Here is a 15481-nt window from a genome sequence, read left to right on the forward strand (position 1 = left end):
GGAGTGACCGCCCCCTCTGCAGTTACCAGCATGAGGGCCTGGAGAACGAAAGGGACACATCCAGAGTCATGCAGCTGCAGACCTGGGGATGAGACCCAGGACTTGGGGCCTGGCGGGAAGACCCTGCCGCTGTTCCCATGCATCGACCTGGGTGGTTTTAAAGATTGCTGAGTTGTCTGCTCGCTGCTGGCAGGGTCCAGGGCATGAAGCAAGTGAGCAGGTCAGCTCTGAATGGCAAAGAGGAAGAGAGGGTTGAGAACACAGAATCTTCCAGAGAAGGTGGGGAGAGAGTATGTGACCTCGAAGACAGCCTCATGCCAGGGTTGGGCATGGGACCTGAGGGTAACTGGAGGAGGGGACGCGTACTCTCTGCTCCCTAAGCCAAGCCCCAACCATATGGGCCACAATCCAACCATGAGGATCCCACCCGAGGGCCTTTGTGTTTGCTGTTCCTCCACCTGGAACACTCTTCCCCTTCCTTAATCATTCAGAGCTCAGCTCAAATATCACCTCAGAGAGACTTCCCCTGACCACTTTCCCTAAAATCGTACCCACCCCACATCCCTTGAAAACCTCACGTTTCTTCTTTCCCCTCTAGCACTTACTGCCATATGAAGTTAGTTTGTTTACTTGTTTCTTGTCTGCCTTCCCCATTAGAACATCAGGGGCCTTCTGTGGCTTTCCCCCGAGGCCCAGAAAAGAACCTGGCACACAGGGTTAAGTCCACCCACGTTATCTGGATGAAGGCGTGCATGCAGGCACCAGCTGACGGTCGTTGGGTTTGGGTGGGCACAAAGGTCCAGCCCCACTAAGCCAGCTCAGCCCCTCCCACGTGACCTCCAGCTTTATGCAGGTAAGAACCAGTTTGACTTCTGTTAGCCTGAGTCACCCTTCCGGAAGCTGAGCTTGCCCACCTCCTTGCGGTGGCCAGCCCTGCGTGGGTATGTGAGAAGGCAGGCTGGGGCTTCTCCTCTCATCCTCCTCAGGGAATCAAGAAGGAGGGAGCAGCTCTGTCCTGGGAGGTGCTGGTGGCACAGGAGGGGTCTGGCCTCTCATCCTTCCTGTGCCAGGGCTCGATCTGGAGCCAGAGGCTGGAAGACCTTGGAACACCTCTTCTTCTACCAGGCCCTCCCCGTGGGTTTAGGTAAGTTCCTTCCACTCTTATTTTTCCATCTGAAACATGGGAATGAAAAGTATCTGCCAAATGCTCTCAGACTCTGAAGAGTGAGCTTCAAGGGGAATGTCAAGGGCATGGAGCTCCAGGCTTGTCTGGGAGACCTGGCCACTGTACAGACAGCAGCCTCCATGGACAGACCATGCAGATGCTCTGAGGCAGGGGCTGAGAGCCCCGTGCGTGCTGGGTGAGCAGGTGAACCGAGGAAGCATGGCTGCTGTGCAAAGAATCCTGAAGCCCTTGGAGTCACCTGGTCATTTCCCACTGTTGATAGAGATGTGGAAAATTGGAGAAATGTTTCTGTAAAAAGAGAGAAAGAACAGTGTGAGCTAAATGAGAAATACTAATAGAATCTGGTCCTCAACCATAGATCTGAGGGGTAATAGGGAAGGGTAGGGACTGTGGAGAATTAGGGGTTGTCACCAGTCAGTTCCACAGGTGGGTTTTTCCATGAGAATGCAGGCCCAAGTGGCCAGAATTTCTCATTTTTCTTCTTTTTTTTTCCCCCCGCACCATGCGGCATGTGGGATCTTAGTTCCCCAACCAGAGATGGGACCTGCGCCCCCTGCAGTGGAAGCGCAGAGTCTTAACCACTGGACCGCCAGGGAAGTCCCAGAACTTCTCATTTTTCAAAAAGAATCAGATATTCTGATTTTGTGATGTGTAGCATTCTGATTAAACAAAACTACAAAGTGAGAAAATAAAATATTTAATCTATGAGTTACTGGTTTGCAACCTCTGGTTAAGTAAGATACATGAGGGGCAGAGAAAAGATCTTAAGGTTGGTGGTCTGAAGGTCCAGTTTTTAATTCTAAGTTGGCCTCTAATGGGTAGATTATTTCTCCTATCTAGGTCTCACTTTCCTCAATGTCAAGAGGAGGCTGGCAAACTCGGGGTTTCAAGGACACAGTAATAACTAATACTTCCACAGTGCTTACTACAAGCTGGGTATTCTGCTGAACTATTTACATGGTTTACTTCATTTAATTCTCACAATAACCATATGAGGAAGGACTATTATGGTTCACATTTTCAGAAGAGGAAACTGGGGCATAGAAGGTTAAATAATTTGCCAAAGGCCAGACAGCCAGTATAAGGGGAGGAGCTGGGCTTGACAGCAGACAGTCTGTCTCCAAACCACTGGATATGCTCTAGGGGTAAGGCGATCAAATGAGATCAGGGAGCGAGAAATGCTTTGTAAACCACAGCAGTGATTCCAGGAGCAGCAAACCTTCGCCCTTCCCCCAGTGGGTGTAACAGTCTCCAGTGGGGTGTGTTAAACTGTTAACCCATGGTCTTATGTATTTTTCAAATGTGTAAGGGAAGATGAAACTCTCAGAACCAGACAGTGATATGCTGTGAAGGAATCACTATACTTATAAAAGGTTCATTCCAAAATATTTTAAGCTGGCACATAGTAGGTGCTAAATAAAGTGTATAACTTGAACTGGATTGAATTCAGGAGACAATTGCATGTAAGTCCAGTGAAGACACCATGTCTCCTGGGAGGAGGAACCACATTCTCCATCTAATGCCAGGAACATGGGTGGTACCACTGACGCCAACCAGAGAACGGAGATCTGAGAAGAGAGAACCCAGTGAGATTCATGGTTTGACAGAAGAGCTGGGAAAGTGAGGACAGAGACAGGATGAAGATAGAACCACTCTGTGTGTATTCTGCATTACCCTGGACAAGCCATTTACCTCACTGGACCTCTGTTTCCTCTCTACACTGCTGACTTTATAGCTAATGGGTGTGAAGAAGGGGGAGGAGGTGAAGAAGTAACAATGAAAAGGTAAATCCTTTCTACGCCCTAAGTTTGAAAACAATTTTAAGCTACTGAATGTTGACCATATCTTGATTACATAGTTGGGGGAAATTAAATATGAATGGCTTAATTAAAAATTAACTTGATTAGAATGAGAGTGATTGATCAATATTATATCTGCTATAGTCTCTTTTCTTGAGTGGAAGACTTACTAAGGTTTTGGGGTCCTCTGGTGTGCTTTACCTATATGTCTATTCATCTAATAAAATGGACAACATCTCTGCTACTAGGCTAATTGGCAAGGTACAATGATTGATAGTTAATTGTGCCTGTAATTTGCAGCACTAGTCATGAGGTGGTGCCAATACCTTCTAAGGGTTTGTATGATAAGGCAATCATCTGTTTTCCAGGGACAGAGGGGTTTCCTACGATGCAGGGCTTTCAGTATTAAAACCAAGAAAATCCTGGAAAAACTAGGGCAATTGGCCACCCTAGTCCATAACAAGGTAAAGAGGTTCCTCTTTAACCTATGTAAGGTCTTAGAATCATCTTTTCTTTACTGGCAAAAAACCTCCTAAAATTTCCAAACAGTTATAGAATAAATCATTGCTCTGTAAGATGTGAGTTCAAACCAAAAGGAACAACATAAGAACAAATATAATTCTTGTTTCTGTGCAATGAAGCAGAGAAGAAAAAATGTCACCTGCCTCTCTGGCAGGACTGCAGTGTAGGAAGAACTGGATTCAAATCCTGGCTCAGCCAGGATCTGGGGCAAGTGATTTAATCTTTCTGAGCCTCGATTTCTTATTCTACAAAGTGAGTATAAGTATATCCCCATCTTGAGACTGGGGGTACATATACCTGCCTTGCACAGCTATATGAGGACTAAATAAGGTCTGTATGAAAGCGTACGACACAGAGGCCGAAACACTGCAGGCAAGAGACAGAATAGTCCCCTCCCCCAAGTCCCTGTCCTTCCCCTTCTCCTACTGCCTGCAGAGAAGCTGCCTTACAAAGCTAATCAATCATCAAAGCCCAGAAGGCAAGAGTAAACATGTACCTTGGAAAAACATAAGATAACTAGGTAAATAATGGCTTTCAATGCAGATCCATATCAAACCCAGAAACTGCTGGAACAAAGATCATCTTGGAAAACTCTGAACCTCAGAAAGGGTTCACAGTGAGTTTACCATTTACATCTGGGAGGAGAGCAAGCGTCTTGTATAGCAGCAATCAATCACACTTGGCTTTATACACAGTCTCCTGATGTTGACCAGCCAGGACAGCCAACTCGGTCATTCTGATGGCTGCAGCTTGGTGGGCAGAGATGCCCAGGAGAACAGCTGTCTCCAAACCTGACCTGCTGCTGTAGGGAGCTTCTAATAAACTAACAGATTTGGTTAAAATTGACTTGGCTGGCAGGGCAGGGTAGGTGGAGATTGACAAAGAGAAGACAGCAGATTATACTATGGGGGCCTGTAATTCTCATCCTTTTTCCTCCTCTTTGTATTAATATATTTACTCATCTCTTGGAGAGAGTAACGGGAGCCTTCGTGCCATTATCTTAGTCAAAATTTACAGAGTTTGGACAATAGCACTGCCTGTATTGTGTGGGTATGTGCTGTAACACTCAGGCATCCAAGAATTGGCTGAAGATTCTGAATATGAGATTTAGCCATTACAATGTAAGGTGCACACCTGTCCGCCCAAGCCTGTTGCTTAGGTGTTTCCCAAGGACACTTGGATGACAACAAATGCAGCTCCAGGAGGCACAGCTGGAAATGCACCAAGATTCATTGATGTTTTCTGATAAACGGGATTTATTGGTAGGGATTGTTTCTTGGGAGGGGGATGGGACCTGTGGGGTGAGCCATTTGGGCTGAGGAGGAGGAAATTTGGAGTTGGGAAAAGTGGGGACAATTTCTCTCTAGAAAGACGAAAGAGGACTCAAATCTCCCTGTCCCCTCAGGGTGCTGGAGCCAGGAAGAGCCCGTCTCTTCCCAACTTCGCACTCAGTGATGGGGGTGGCTTGAAATCATCCGTGGTGGGCGTATCTACACCAGAGAAATTGGCAAATGCTACAAGTCAGAACTCCTTTTGGAGATCCCACTGTCAACATCCACTGCCAAGATCAGGGTTACACCACTGCCCTGCTTTCAGGTTCAATCACCCCAAAACTCCGTCCAAGTCTAATCCATCTGGCCGCTGTTGCCAGGATGGTCTTAATAAAACAAATATGACAGTGTCACCCTCTGATTCAAGTTTCTTTTAGATAAATGCCCTGCTCCTTGAAGTGGAATTAAAGGCCCCTCCTTCCCTGGTTCCTGCTCAACTTTTCGATCACATCTTTGGGCAGACTCATGGGGCTCGGGGGCGGGGGAAGATGCAGTTTGTATTTTATCTCCCACTGAGTAGGAAGGGCCCCCCCCCCCCACCAGACAACCCAGGTTTGGGCTGGGACCCTGGAGCGTGAGAAGTAGACAGAAATGGATTTCCCGAAGCCCAGTTCTGACTCATCTCAAGCCCTGTTTGGGTGAAGTCACCTGGGGCTGCCGTGCTCCTGGCCTCAGTGCCCAGAGGAGGCAAAAGTGAATTGTCTCTGGGTACATACAACATCATCCAGAGTCTCAAATCATCCCTACAGGTTTTGCTACACAGTGTCCAGCAGTTAATAACAAGTAATCAGGCATAGGCAAGGCAATGTGTGTACCAGAGAAAAACAGACAATAGAAGGAGACCCAGTGGGGATTCAAATAATGGAGTCAACAGGGCAGCCTTTGTAAGAACCCTGAATGAATAATAGGATCAAGGGTGTAAAGGACAAGATTGCAACTTTTGGCAGAGAACTAGAAACTCTACAAAAAAGGAAGCAAGTGGAAATCCTAGAACTGAAAGATGCCATTAACTGAAATTGAGAAAGAGCTCGCATGTATTGAACACTTCCTATGTGGGGAGACTGCTGTGAACACTTTACTGGCATCAACAATGAAGGTTCACCCATGTGGTCTCCACGGAGTCTGTCTCGTGTCACTCTTAGGACCCGGACTTAGCCTGGCTGTCCTGTTACCCTTTAAGTGGGTTTTAGTCATTTCTGTTGTCACCGGTGTCTAGCAGGGCAGGGCTCGGCACGTAGCAGGCACCAGTATAGCTGTGATGCCTGGTGCCCGGGGAAAGTACAGGGTGCTGATTGGGAAGCAGAGTTCACTCCATGGCGTGGTCATTAACCTTAATTCGGGAAGCAGAGTGAGTACTAGAAGGGAGAATACGTTTAGTCAGAGATGCCCTGTGGGTGGGCAAACATCACAGGGACACCGACTGATTTGATGAGACGGAGCCAAGAGTGGAATTGTGGCCAGAAGCATGAGGAAAGGAAGGGGGATTTTCCTCCCCACTTACTTCCTCCCCTGCCCCCTCCCGTTTCCCCCCCACCCCGCCACAGGAGTGAATCCCTCCCCTTTGGAGTCAAGCAGCCTTGCTGGAAATGTTGGCGGGGATCAGGGCATTGTGACTGTCCCCTTCCACTTTACCTGGGGTGATGAATCAGACATCATAATTCCCTATTGTTTGAGTAGTTTCTACGTGCCAAGGTCGGGGCTAAGTACATCACGTGCAATGTCTCCATCCTCAAAGCAACCCGTAACAAGGCTTCCTTCTATTATTAGTCCCATCTAATGGATAATGAAACTGAGACCTGGAGAGCTCTGGCACGTTGCCTGGGTGGCCCAGCTCGTAACTGACACAGGAGGATGCAGCCCCAAGTCGGCCTGATTACATAGCCTGGCCCCAGGGACTCCCGCCCCCATGCCCAGAAAGACTTGTCAGGCCACAGAAGGAAAAGGATACAGATCTAGGAGACGGGGTTGGGGGGAACCCAGGGCCTCTGCTCTCAGGGAGAAACCTGTCTCTTAGAATTTGGGCTGGGAAAGGAGGAACATTTACCCAGGCACTGCAGTGTGGGCAGGACATTGACCCCTTGGTCTCACCTTGGCAAGTCACTGCTCTTCTTCAATATGTAAGGACAATTTTTTTTTTTTTTTTTTTTTTTTTTTTTGCCGTGCCGCATGGCATACGGGATCTTAGTTTCCTAACCAGGGATCGAACCCGTGCCCCCTGGAGTGGAAGCCCAGAGCCCTAACCACTGGACTAACAGGGAATTCCCTTTAAGGACAATTTTTGAGTGATGCTGATTTAACAATCGAGGAGTACTTCAGAAGTAGCCTAAGAAAGACAAGTAGGAGAGAACTTATCCTGGGAGGTGGCAAGCTGCCTTCTTCCCTTACAGCAGGTGTGATGACCAAGGTATGCACCCGATGATTCGTAAGTGTTCCAGAAATTATAAACCCCAATTCAGCAAATACTGGAAGTGGCAAATAACCAAGCAGGTTCATACACATCTCCTCCTTTAGCCAGCCCCCCAAAAAAACAAACAAAAACAATCAACCCCCCGACACAGCCCTCAAAGGTAGACATTATTTCTTACATGTGTTTCAAAGGTGAGTAGGAGCCCTCAAGGTCGCATAGCTTGTGAGAACAGAGCAGGGGATGTGCCTACGTGCCGTTTTGTCCTACTCAGGGAGGCGACAATTTTTGCAGAAATGTTTCATTTGCTCTGGAAGAGGAGCTCATAAAAGATCTGAGAAATTCATTCGCAAACTTCCTCTTTAAAACATTTTTTTATCGAGGTATAATTGACATATTACATTACGTGAGTTTCAGATGTACAACGTACTTATACAATTATTTTTTTGCTTGTGATGAGAACTTTTAAGATCCACTCTCTTAGTAACTTTCAAATATGCAGTGCACCCTACCTCTCTGATGGATTGTACCCTCATTTGGACACAGCCTCTGATTGGTTGGTTGAAAATAAAGTCAGACTCCTCAAGATCTGCTGCTGTAATAGGAGACCCCTGGGTGGGAGTCAGGAGACCTGGATTTCTGGCTACACCTTTGCCATGGTTGAGCTGTGTGACCTTGGGCAGGTGCCCTCCCCTCTCTGGGTCTTTCTGGGTCTTCTTCAGAAACAGTGCTGGAGTGAGGTACGATGATGCTGAGTTCCCATCCGGTTCTCAGAGGCTACAGTCTGCGCTTCTGCACTAGCGTTACATTCTCCTACCATTTAGATCATGTAGGACTCGCTTCACCTCTTTTCTGTCCATAAATAGGAATATACTTTCTTTTCTCCTAACTGTCTAGAATGTAGTAAGAAAGGAAGTTAATGTTTCTTAGTGCCCACTATGAGCCGGGAACTTTTGCCTTCCAACCAACCTTCCTTCCTCCCTTCCTTCCTTCCTCCCTTCCTTCCTTCCTTCTGTCCCTGTACCTATGAGAATGACATAATCGACCTCATTCTGAGTGTGAGGAGAGAGAAACAGAGACCCAAATAAGTGACCTGTTCCAGGTCACACAGGTGGCAAACGCCAAGTGCTAGAGGTAGATTTTGGATTCATTTCCGTCCCATGCTGAGTTCAACCCCATTTTCCCGAGACCGTAACTTCAAAGACGTCGATAACAGGAATAGGGTTGGTTTCAAAGCCCCTCTCAGGAAGTTTACTCTAAAGCGAGAGGCAGCAAACTTCAGGCCAAATCCAGCCACCACCTGTCTTTTGTAAATAAAGTTGTATTGGAACACAATTAAATTAGCTTGTTGGTTTACGGATTGTCTAAGGCTGCTTTTCAGCTACGACAGCCGAGTTGAGTAATAATGACGTACGGCCCCGCAAATTCTAAAATGTTTGCTATTTGGTCCTTGACAGAATGTTTGCCAGCCCCTGGTCCAGAGTGCAGCAAGGTTGTCCCTCAGAACACAGAGTGGCCTGAGTCTGTCACGTGTGCTGGGAGCCCTGCCACTTGATTTCTTAGGAAAGGGGGACATTTCTACTCAAATCTGTTTTTTCAAAGTCTCAGGATACCTGTCGGGCAGATGAGGGGCTTTGGCTTTCAGTGGGCTCTTCTTCCCAGGAACTCGGTGAAGGGGAAATAAAAATCTCAATTTTGGGGAAATTGCACAGAGGAAAAGGGGAGGGAATGGGTTACAACATCCCATTGCGACACTCGGCAGGGCTGAAAGTGACAACAGCAAGGTTTCTCGTTTTGAAAATGTGAGGGCGTTTCCGTTTCTCACAGTGGGACAGAGTGGCCGCAGCCTGGTCTGGGTGAGCGACAATTTTCTTTATAAGCAGCTTCTCTGGGTCTGAAATGGCAATCTCCCATTGCCTCGTGGTCACAGGATGGAAGTCTGCAGGTGTCACTACGGTTACCTAATCTCTCTCCTCCTTTTCCTGTTCCATTCAGAGACAGCCTGCTACCCCCTGGGAAAGAGACCCTGCGAGATGCAAGCCTTCAGGTAAGGCCGACCCAGCGGAGGTGGGGCTGGACGGGTAGAAAATGGAGACAGAACAGAGCCGTCTGTGGCTGCCAGGCTTCAATGAGGTTTGGGCTGGAAAGGGATGCTCGCTATTCAAGTAAGAGGCTGCCACATCCGTGGTCTTCGGAACTTGTATTTCAAAATATCCCAAATGTGCAAAGCTTGGCTGGAGACCTGGCTGACTTCCCCAGAGACCCTGGCAGCTTGGTGACAGACACGTGCCCAGGAGCCATGCTGGGGTTTGGGCCTGGCGGAGCATGCCGGGCAAAGAGGCAGAGAGGGGCGCTGTGGGCAGGGCACAGCCCAGAGTTCCAGACTGATTGTTAACAGTGCCTGTCTGTGTTGATACGTCAGAGGGTCCCGCTCCCCTGGGACCTCAGTTTCCCCATCCGTGACATGGGGTTAACGTTAACCCTGCCTGCCTTACAGGGTTGATGTGAAGGTCAAATGCACAGATAACAGTGTGACGATGTTTCATGAGCAGTAAAGTGCCTGGAACCGATTACGATTGTTAAAAATTGGGTCAGGGACTTTGTGAGATGTCATCATCCCTGGCTGTAAAAATAGCAGGCTGTGATGCTGATAAAAACAGAACACTGTCTGAGTGTGGCCTCTGGGCTATGATGTCCCAGGACATGTCAGGGTGATCTCATCCTCCAACTCTGAGTTTCTCTCGCCTGAGGCTACAGGCTGGGACTCTGCATGCCTGTGTGTGTCCCAGAGAAGTCCCTCCCCCAGGGGTCTGCCTCTGTCTCCTCCCATAGGCTGGGAGCTCCAGGAGATGCTCCAGGGATGTTTAATCCCTTCAGATGGGATTCAGCTCATCCAGGAACTAAGAATTATCACAAAAGGTCAAATGCTCACTCGTGCCAGGAATTTTACAGTTTACCCGACCCCTTCTCATTGAGCTCAGGGGTCCTCACAGCCACCTGCTGAGGTGGGTGTTGCTAGCCCCCTTTCACAGGTGAGGAGATGAAGCACAGGTCCAAGGTCATGCTGGTGGGCGGCAGGGAGTGGAGGGTCCGTGTCGCGTCTGGGGCTCTGTTTACTGCATCTCACCGCTGCAAGCCCTGCTCTCAGCCGGACGGGTCCTTCACCAAGAAGAAAAAACTGGAAGCCAGAAACAGGCCAGGGGGTGAGCTGGAGGGGAAGCTGACTTGTCCCTGGGGACAGCGGCCCCTGCCAGACCCAGAACAGGCCACTGGCCAATAGAGGACAGGCTCTGGAGACAGACCTCCACGGTCTAAGGCTTGGAGGGAGTTAGCTGCAAGGGGCTCTGACCCTCGAAACTTCTAACCCTGTGCCGTGGGAGCCACTAGTCTTGGATGACTTAAAATTTACATTTAAATTCATAAAAAGAGAAGAAAATTTAAAAATCAGATCCTTGGTCGCACTACGTTTCAAGAGCTCAATAGCTGCATGCGGCTGGTGGCTACCATATTGGATGGTGCAGGCATAGAACATTTCTGCACCCAGGAAGTTCTGCTGATGGTGTTACTCTAGAGCCTGCTTTGCTGAAGTAGAAGGTGGTTGCCCTGGGAAACTGAGGATGAGGAGAAAGGCAAGGAGAGGGGTAGAACGCAGGTGCACGGCTCACCAGCGGTGGGAGTTGGGCCTGTCTCTTTTTTTTTTTTCATATTCAAAATATATTTCTTATTTAAAATATTTTTAAGTTGTTATTTATTTTATTTTTTGTCGAATATTTTATTTTATTTTATTTTTAAAATTTTTATTGGAGTATAGTTGATTTACAATGTTGTGTTAGTTTCAGGTGTACAGCAAAGTGAATCAGTTATACCTATACATATATCCACCCTTCTAACCAGTGTTGAGCTCAGTCTCCACATCCATGATATGGGTGTGTTAAATTCTACACCCCGGGCAGAAAGTTGGACGCAGATTCAGCAAAGTCTGGGGAACACAGGAAGGGACTGGGCACATAGAAGCTGTCCACTACAGCTAGGTCCTTCTGCTTTTCAGAATCTGGGATGTCAACCAGAAGACCTTCTACCTGAGAAATAACCAGCTAGTCGCTGGATACTTGCAAGGACCGAATACTAAATTGGAAGGTGAGTGGTTGCAAGGAAGGCCAATGTGATGTGGGCACTGGTCCCATTGCCTGGGGTCTGCAGCACTGTGGCCCAACCTTGGGAACTTTAGGTGTGATGTCCTAAACCCTGCTGGTTCTTTGTGGCCGAATTTGAAGCTGGAGAGGCCTGGCCACTGAAGGACACGTACAAGGACAGCCTCAAGAAGGCAGAGAGGGGCAGAGTCTAGGTTGGGAACCACCACCTACAGGCACCATGGTCCCAGGGCCACACCTGCGGGGCAGGGAGGGAGGGCCCAGAAGGCAAGATCAGCCCTTTCCTTCCTCTGGTGCCTAGGAAGCCCCCGTGTTCCTGTGTGATCAAACTCTCACTCCCACCATGGTGTTAATACACCATCAACAAGGCTAGGTTATGTCCCTTAATCATGGACACCACATTTAGTCGTTTTGCAGATCCATGTCAAACTGGATGAACTTGAACAAGTTTCGCCCACTCTGTTCCTCACTTTTCTCTTTAGTAAAAGAAGAGCAGTTGGATGATGGGACGTGGGATTCTTTCAGCACCAGCCCTCTAGGATGTTTTCACGTCCCTGTTGGCTGGCTTGGTGTCGTAGGATGGCATTAGCCCCATCCCCTTGTTCTCTGCCCCCGTCTCACTCTTAAAGGGTGTGAGACCCACCTTTCCTGTCCTTTTGGTAATTCTCCCAATGAGAACTCTAAAGACAGAGAGGCTGAGATGTTCACTCCCTCACGAGGGCATGGAGACCACCGAGGGGAAGAGGCGGCTTCAGAGTCACCCAGGCTTCTGTGGACCAAGCCCCCGGAGCCCCACTCATGACTTCGTGTGCTGTTTTCCCTGCCCATGGGCAGTACACCTGTTGACCTAGAGCGCAGGGGGCCTGGGGAAGGGAGGGAAGGCTAGAAATCACCAGGAGCAGACTCTAGGTGCCTTGGACCTTGAGGAGTAGCTAGCTAGTGTGCTTGGTTTGATCTTCTGTTTGGATGCAGACCAGGAAGGGGGGGCCTCGCTGTCCTTCTGACCTTGGGGTTTTACTTAAGGGGCTGGAAGGATCCCCAGGGAGAGTCCAGCCTGCTGTGTCTTCGTCATCTATGCCTCCTCTTCTCTACAACCTGAACTTCCCCTTTGTTCTTCCCCAGAGAAGATAGATGTGGTGCCCATCGAGCCCCATGCTATGTTCCTGGGGATCCATGGGGGGAAGCTGTGCCTGGCCTGTGTCAAGTCTGGTAATGAGATCAAGCTCGGGTTGGAGGTAAGGACCCATCTCAGATGAACAGCCACCCCAAACTCGGGGGCTTAAAACAAGCACAGTATGTTCTTCCTCATGATTCTGGGGGTTGACTAGGATCAGCTGGGCTGTTCTGTGCCACATGCTGTAGCTGGGGTCCCTCCTCCGGCCACGTTCAACAGGGAACCTGGCTGGGCCTCCTCCTCCAGGCTGTCTTCCCACGGGGTCTCTCTGAGTTCAGTTGCCAGCTTGAGCTTCCTTATAACATGAGTGCTTGCTTCCAAGAGGGATTACTCCAAAAAGACAAGCCTCAAGGTGCAAGCGCTTATTAAACTTTTGCTTGTATCATACCACTAATGTCCCATTAACCAAAGCCAGTCACGTGGCTAAGCCTAGCCTCAACGAGGGAGGGGACTACCAGGGTGTGGACACCAGGAGGCATGGCTCCTTTAGGGACCTCGATCTCTGTATGCTGCTCTCTTGCCCAAGGGTCCCCAACCCACTTGGACTTGCCCTCTTTCAGTAAAGCCAACCTCTGGGACCATTCTCTTCCAACCCTTATCTACTCAAACCCATGAGCTGGCATCCCATCCAAGACCCCGTACTCCCGTGCAATATTTCTTTTATTTTTGCGGGGTGTGGGGGGGTCCATGCCGTGCGGCTTGCAGGATCTCAGTTCCCGGACCTGGGATTGAACCCGAGCCATGGCAGTGAAAGCGTGGAATCCTAACCATTAGGGCAGCAGGGAACTCCCCTGTGCAATATCAATGGGCTACCAGTCCTGGGAAAAGAGGACTTTGTATCAGGGGATTGCTGGACAAAATCTTAACTCAAATTGTGAGTGGCCGTAACTATGGCACTGTCCCTTCTGTCCCCTAGTGGACAGACACTTGATTGGAGCGGGGCTGCCTGCTCTGTGTGGAGTAGGAGTGACCACGATAATGTGTGTAACGTCTCGCACGGACTGCGGTACCCTGCCCACCTTCTCCACTCCCCCCTCTCGGAGGTGCAAACGCGACAGACAGCTAGCCTCCACAGGCCTTGGCCTCTGCTGATGGTGCCATGTGTTTAACCAAACCTATTGGCCGAGGGCTGGAGTGAGCAGATTTCCCCAAACCAAGGCGTAACCATGGGACAGCCTCCTTGTGTCACAGGACCCGGGACACTCGGTGTCCTGCCACGGTCTTCGGGCCAGCATTTGTCCGTGGGCAATCGTGGGGCCGGGTCCTGGGGGCTGGGCTACAGGGACCCCACTGTTCCTTGGCTTCACCTGCCCCTCCCCTGGCCTCCAGCCGGTGAACATCACTGACCTGAGCAGGAACAACGAGGAGGACAAGCGCTTCGCCTTCATCCGCTCCGACAGCGGGCCCACCACCAGCTTCGAGTCGGCCGCCTGCCCCGGCTGGTTCCTCTGTACAGCGCTGGAGACCGACCAGCCCGTGGGCCTCACCAATGCGCCTCAGGATGCTGTCCAGGTCACCAAGTTCTACTTCCAGCAGGACCAGTAGTGGTGGCGTTCAGCCTCCCCTGCCCCCGCTCCCAGCACATCCATGACTCCAGAGATGTCACTCCCTCCCGCCCGGGGGGGCTCCCGGTGGTGATTGCAGCGCTCAGCGGGGCGGCCTTGGCCGGGGTTGGGGGGGAACCCTCAGAAGGAGGTCCAGGAGCCCTGGGAACAGCTTCCTCTACTCACCCAGCCTCCACGAGGCCTCCGCCAGGTCTTTCTAAAGTGCAGATGGAATCACGGCCCCCGCTCGAAGCCCTCAGGGTCAAGTCCAGGCCCCCAGGCCAGCCCTGGCTCCTCCTCCCCCCTCACCTCACTTCCTGGCCCCAGACCCCGAAGGCCGCTGGCTGACCTCCCCCCAGGGGGCTCCCATTCCTCTTTTTGCAAACTGGTGCTGCTCCAGGGGCAAGAGTTTTAGGCTCTGTGGCAAAATGGAAAATAAGGGTTTCCTGGTATTTTTTTTTTAATTAAGCCAACTTTGAGAGAGAGTCCTTTATTTGGAGATGACGTCCTTTCTGGAAGGGGGTAGAAGATTAAAATATCCCCTTGTTTAGGAAATGATGGTGAAAGGAGGTGATAGCTTTTTCTCTTTGTCTTTCTTGTTTTTGTGATGCCCTGACCTGTAAAAGTGAAAAGTTAGTGGACTAGGTTGGTCCCCTAGTTTTTTTCTTTCTGGAATGTTCCTAGAAGTCTAGACGCACCCCACCACCCCCACCCCGGCCCAGGCCCCGAGCGCCCTGTCCACTGCAGACCTCCTGCAGCTGCCTGCAGCGCTGTCCCCTTCCCTGCCCTCCCATCAAAATCCCCCAGCTCCCAAGACACAGCACAAATGTGGCTTCTCCGGACCTCCCGGGAGGAATGAATCGCTCCTCGACCATGTTAGCACTTCCGACACCCTGAGACTTGTTTGGAAGATGTTGTGCCTCTGTCTGTCTCCCCACCATCCTGTGAGCCCCTGAGATCAGGGACCTTGATCCCCCCCACCATGTCTTAGGTCTCTGCAGGGCCAAGCACATGGCCTGGCCCTCAGTAGGTGCCCTCAGTGAACGTATGTTGTCTGTGTTGAGTGGAAAGTTTCCTACTCCCTGTGACTTGAGCTTTGTTTTACAATAAAACCTTGAAAACTTGAAAACTCATCTACTTTGCTGGCTGTGTCCGTGGCCTTGCCGGGCTTGGGGCAAAGAGAACTGGAAAACGGGGGTGGGGTGAAATGTCGAGCGACAGGCCTTTCAAACCCTGGGGCCGGGCCTGCGTGGCTCTCCTCTGAGTCCTTTCCTCCTTGGGCCTCGCTGTCCTCGAATAACAGGAGAGCAAATCTCTCTGCCAGGAAGGTGTGCAACACCATCGTGCACAATAGCCTCCAACTGGAAACA

General features: G+C 50.0%; 1 protein-coding gene across 3 annotated transcripts; it reads left to right on the plus strand.

The window, feature by feature from the left end:
- The first annotated feature begins 1011 nt into the window (after window positions 1-1011).
- On the plus strand, window positions 1012-15244 carry LOC309612314 (interleukin-1 receptor antagonist protein). Of its 3 annotated transcripts, none has more exons than XM_082357900.1 (5): window positions 1012-1144; window positions 9238-9289; window positions 11291-11379; window positions 12516-12628; window positions 13897-15244. In XM_082357900.1, exons 2-5 carry the CDS (start codon window positions 9276-9278, stop codon window positions 14110-14112), a joined length of 432 nt encoding a protein of 143 aa, XP_082214026.1. In that variant the 5' UTR covers window positions 1012-1144; window positions 9238-9275; the 3' UTR covers window positions 14113-15244. The 3 variants fall into 3 exon arrangements, with proteins under 3 accessions (XP_082214026.1, XP_082214027.1, XP_082214025.1); XM_082357901.1 differs by lacking the exon at window positions 1012-1144 and adding an exon at window positions 6677-9098; XM_082357899.1 differs by lacking the exon at window positions 1012-1144 and having other exon boundaries at window positions 9127-9289.
- Window positions 15245-15481: the final 237 nt, after the last annotated feature.

The sequence above is a fragment of the Balaenoptera borealis genome, assembly GCF_965194805.1.
Source record: "Balaenoptera borealis genome assembly, chromosome: 15".
Classification (NCBI taxonomy): Eukaryota; Metazoa; Chordata; class Mammalia; order Artiodactyla; family Balaenopteridae; genus Balaenoptera; species Balaenoptera borealis.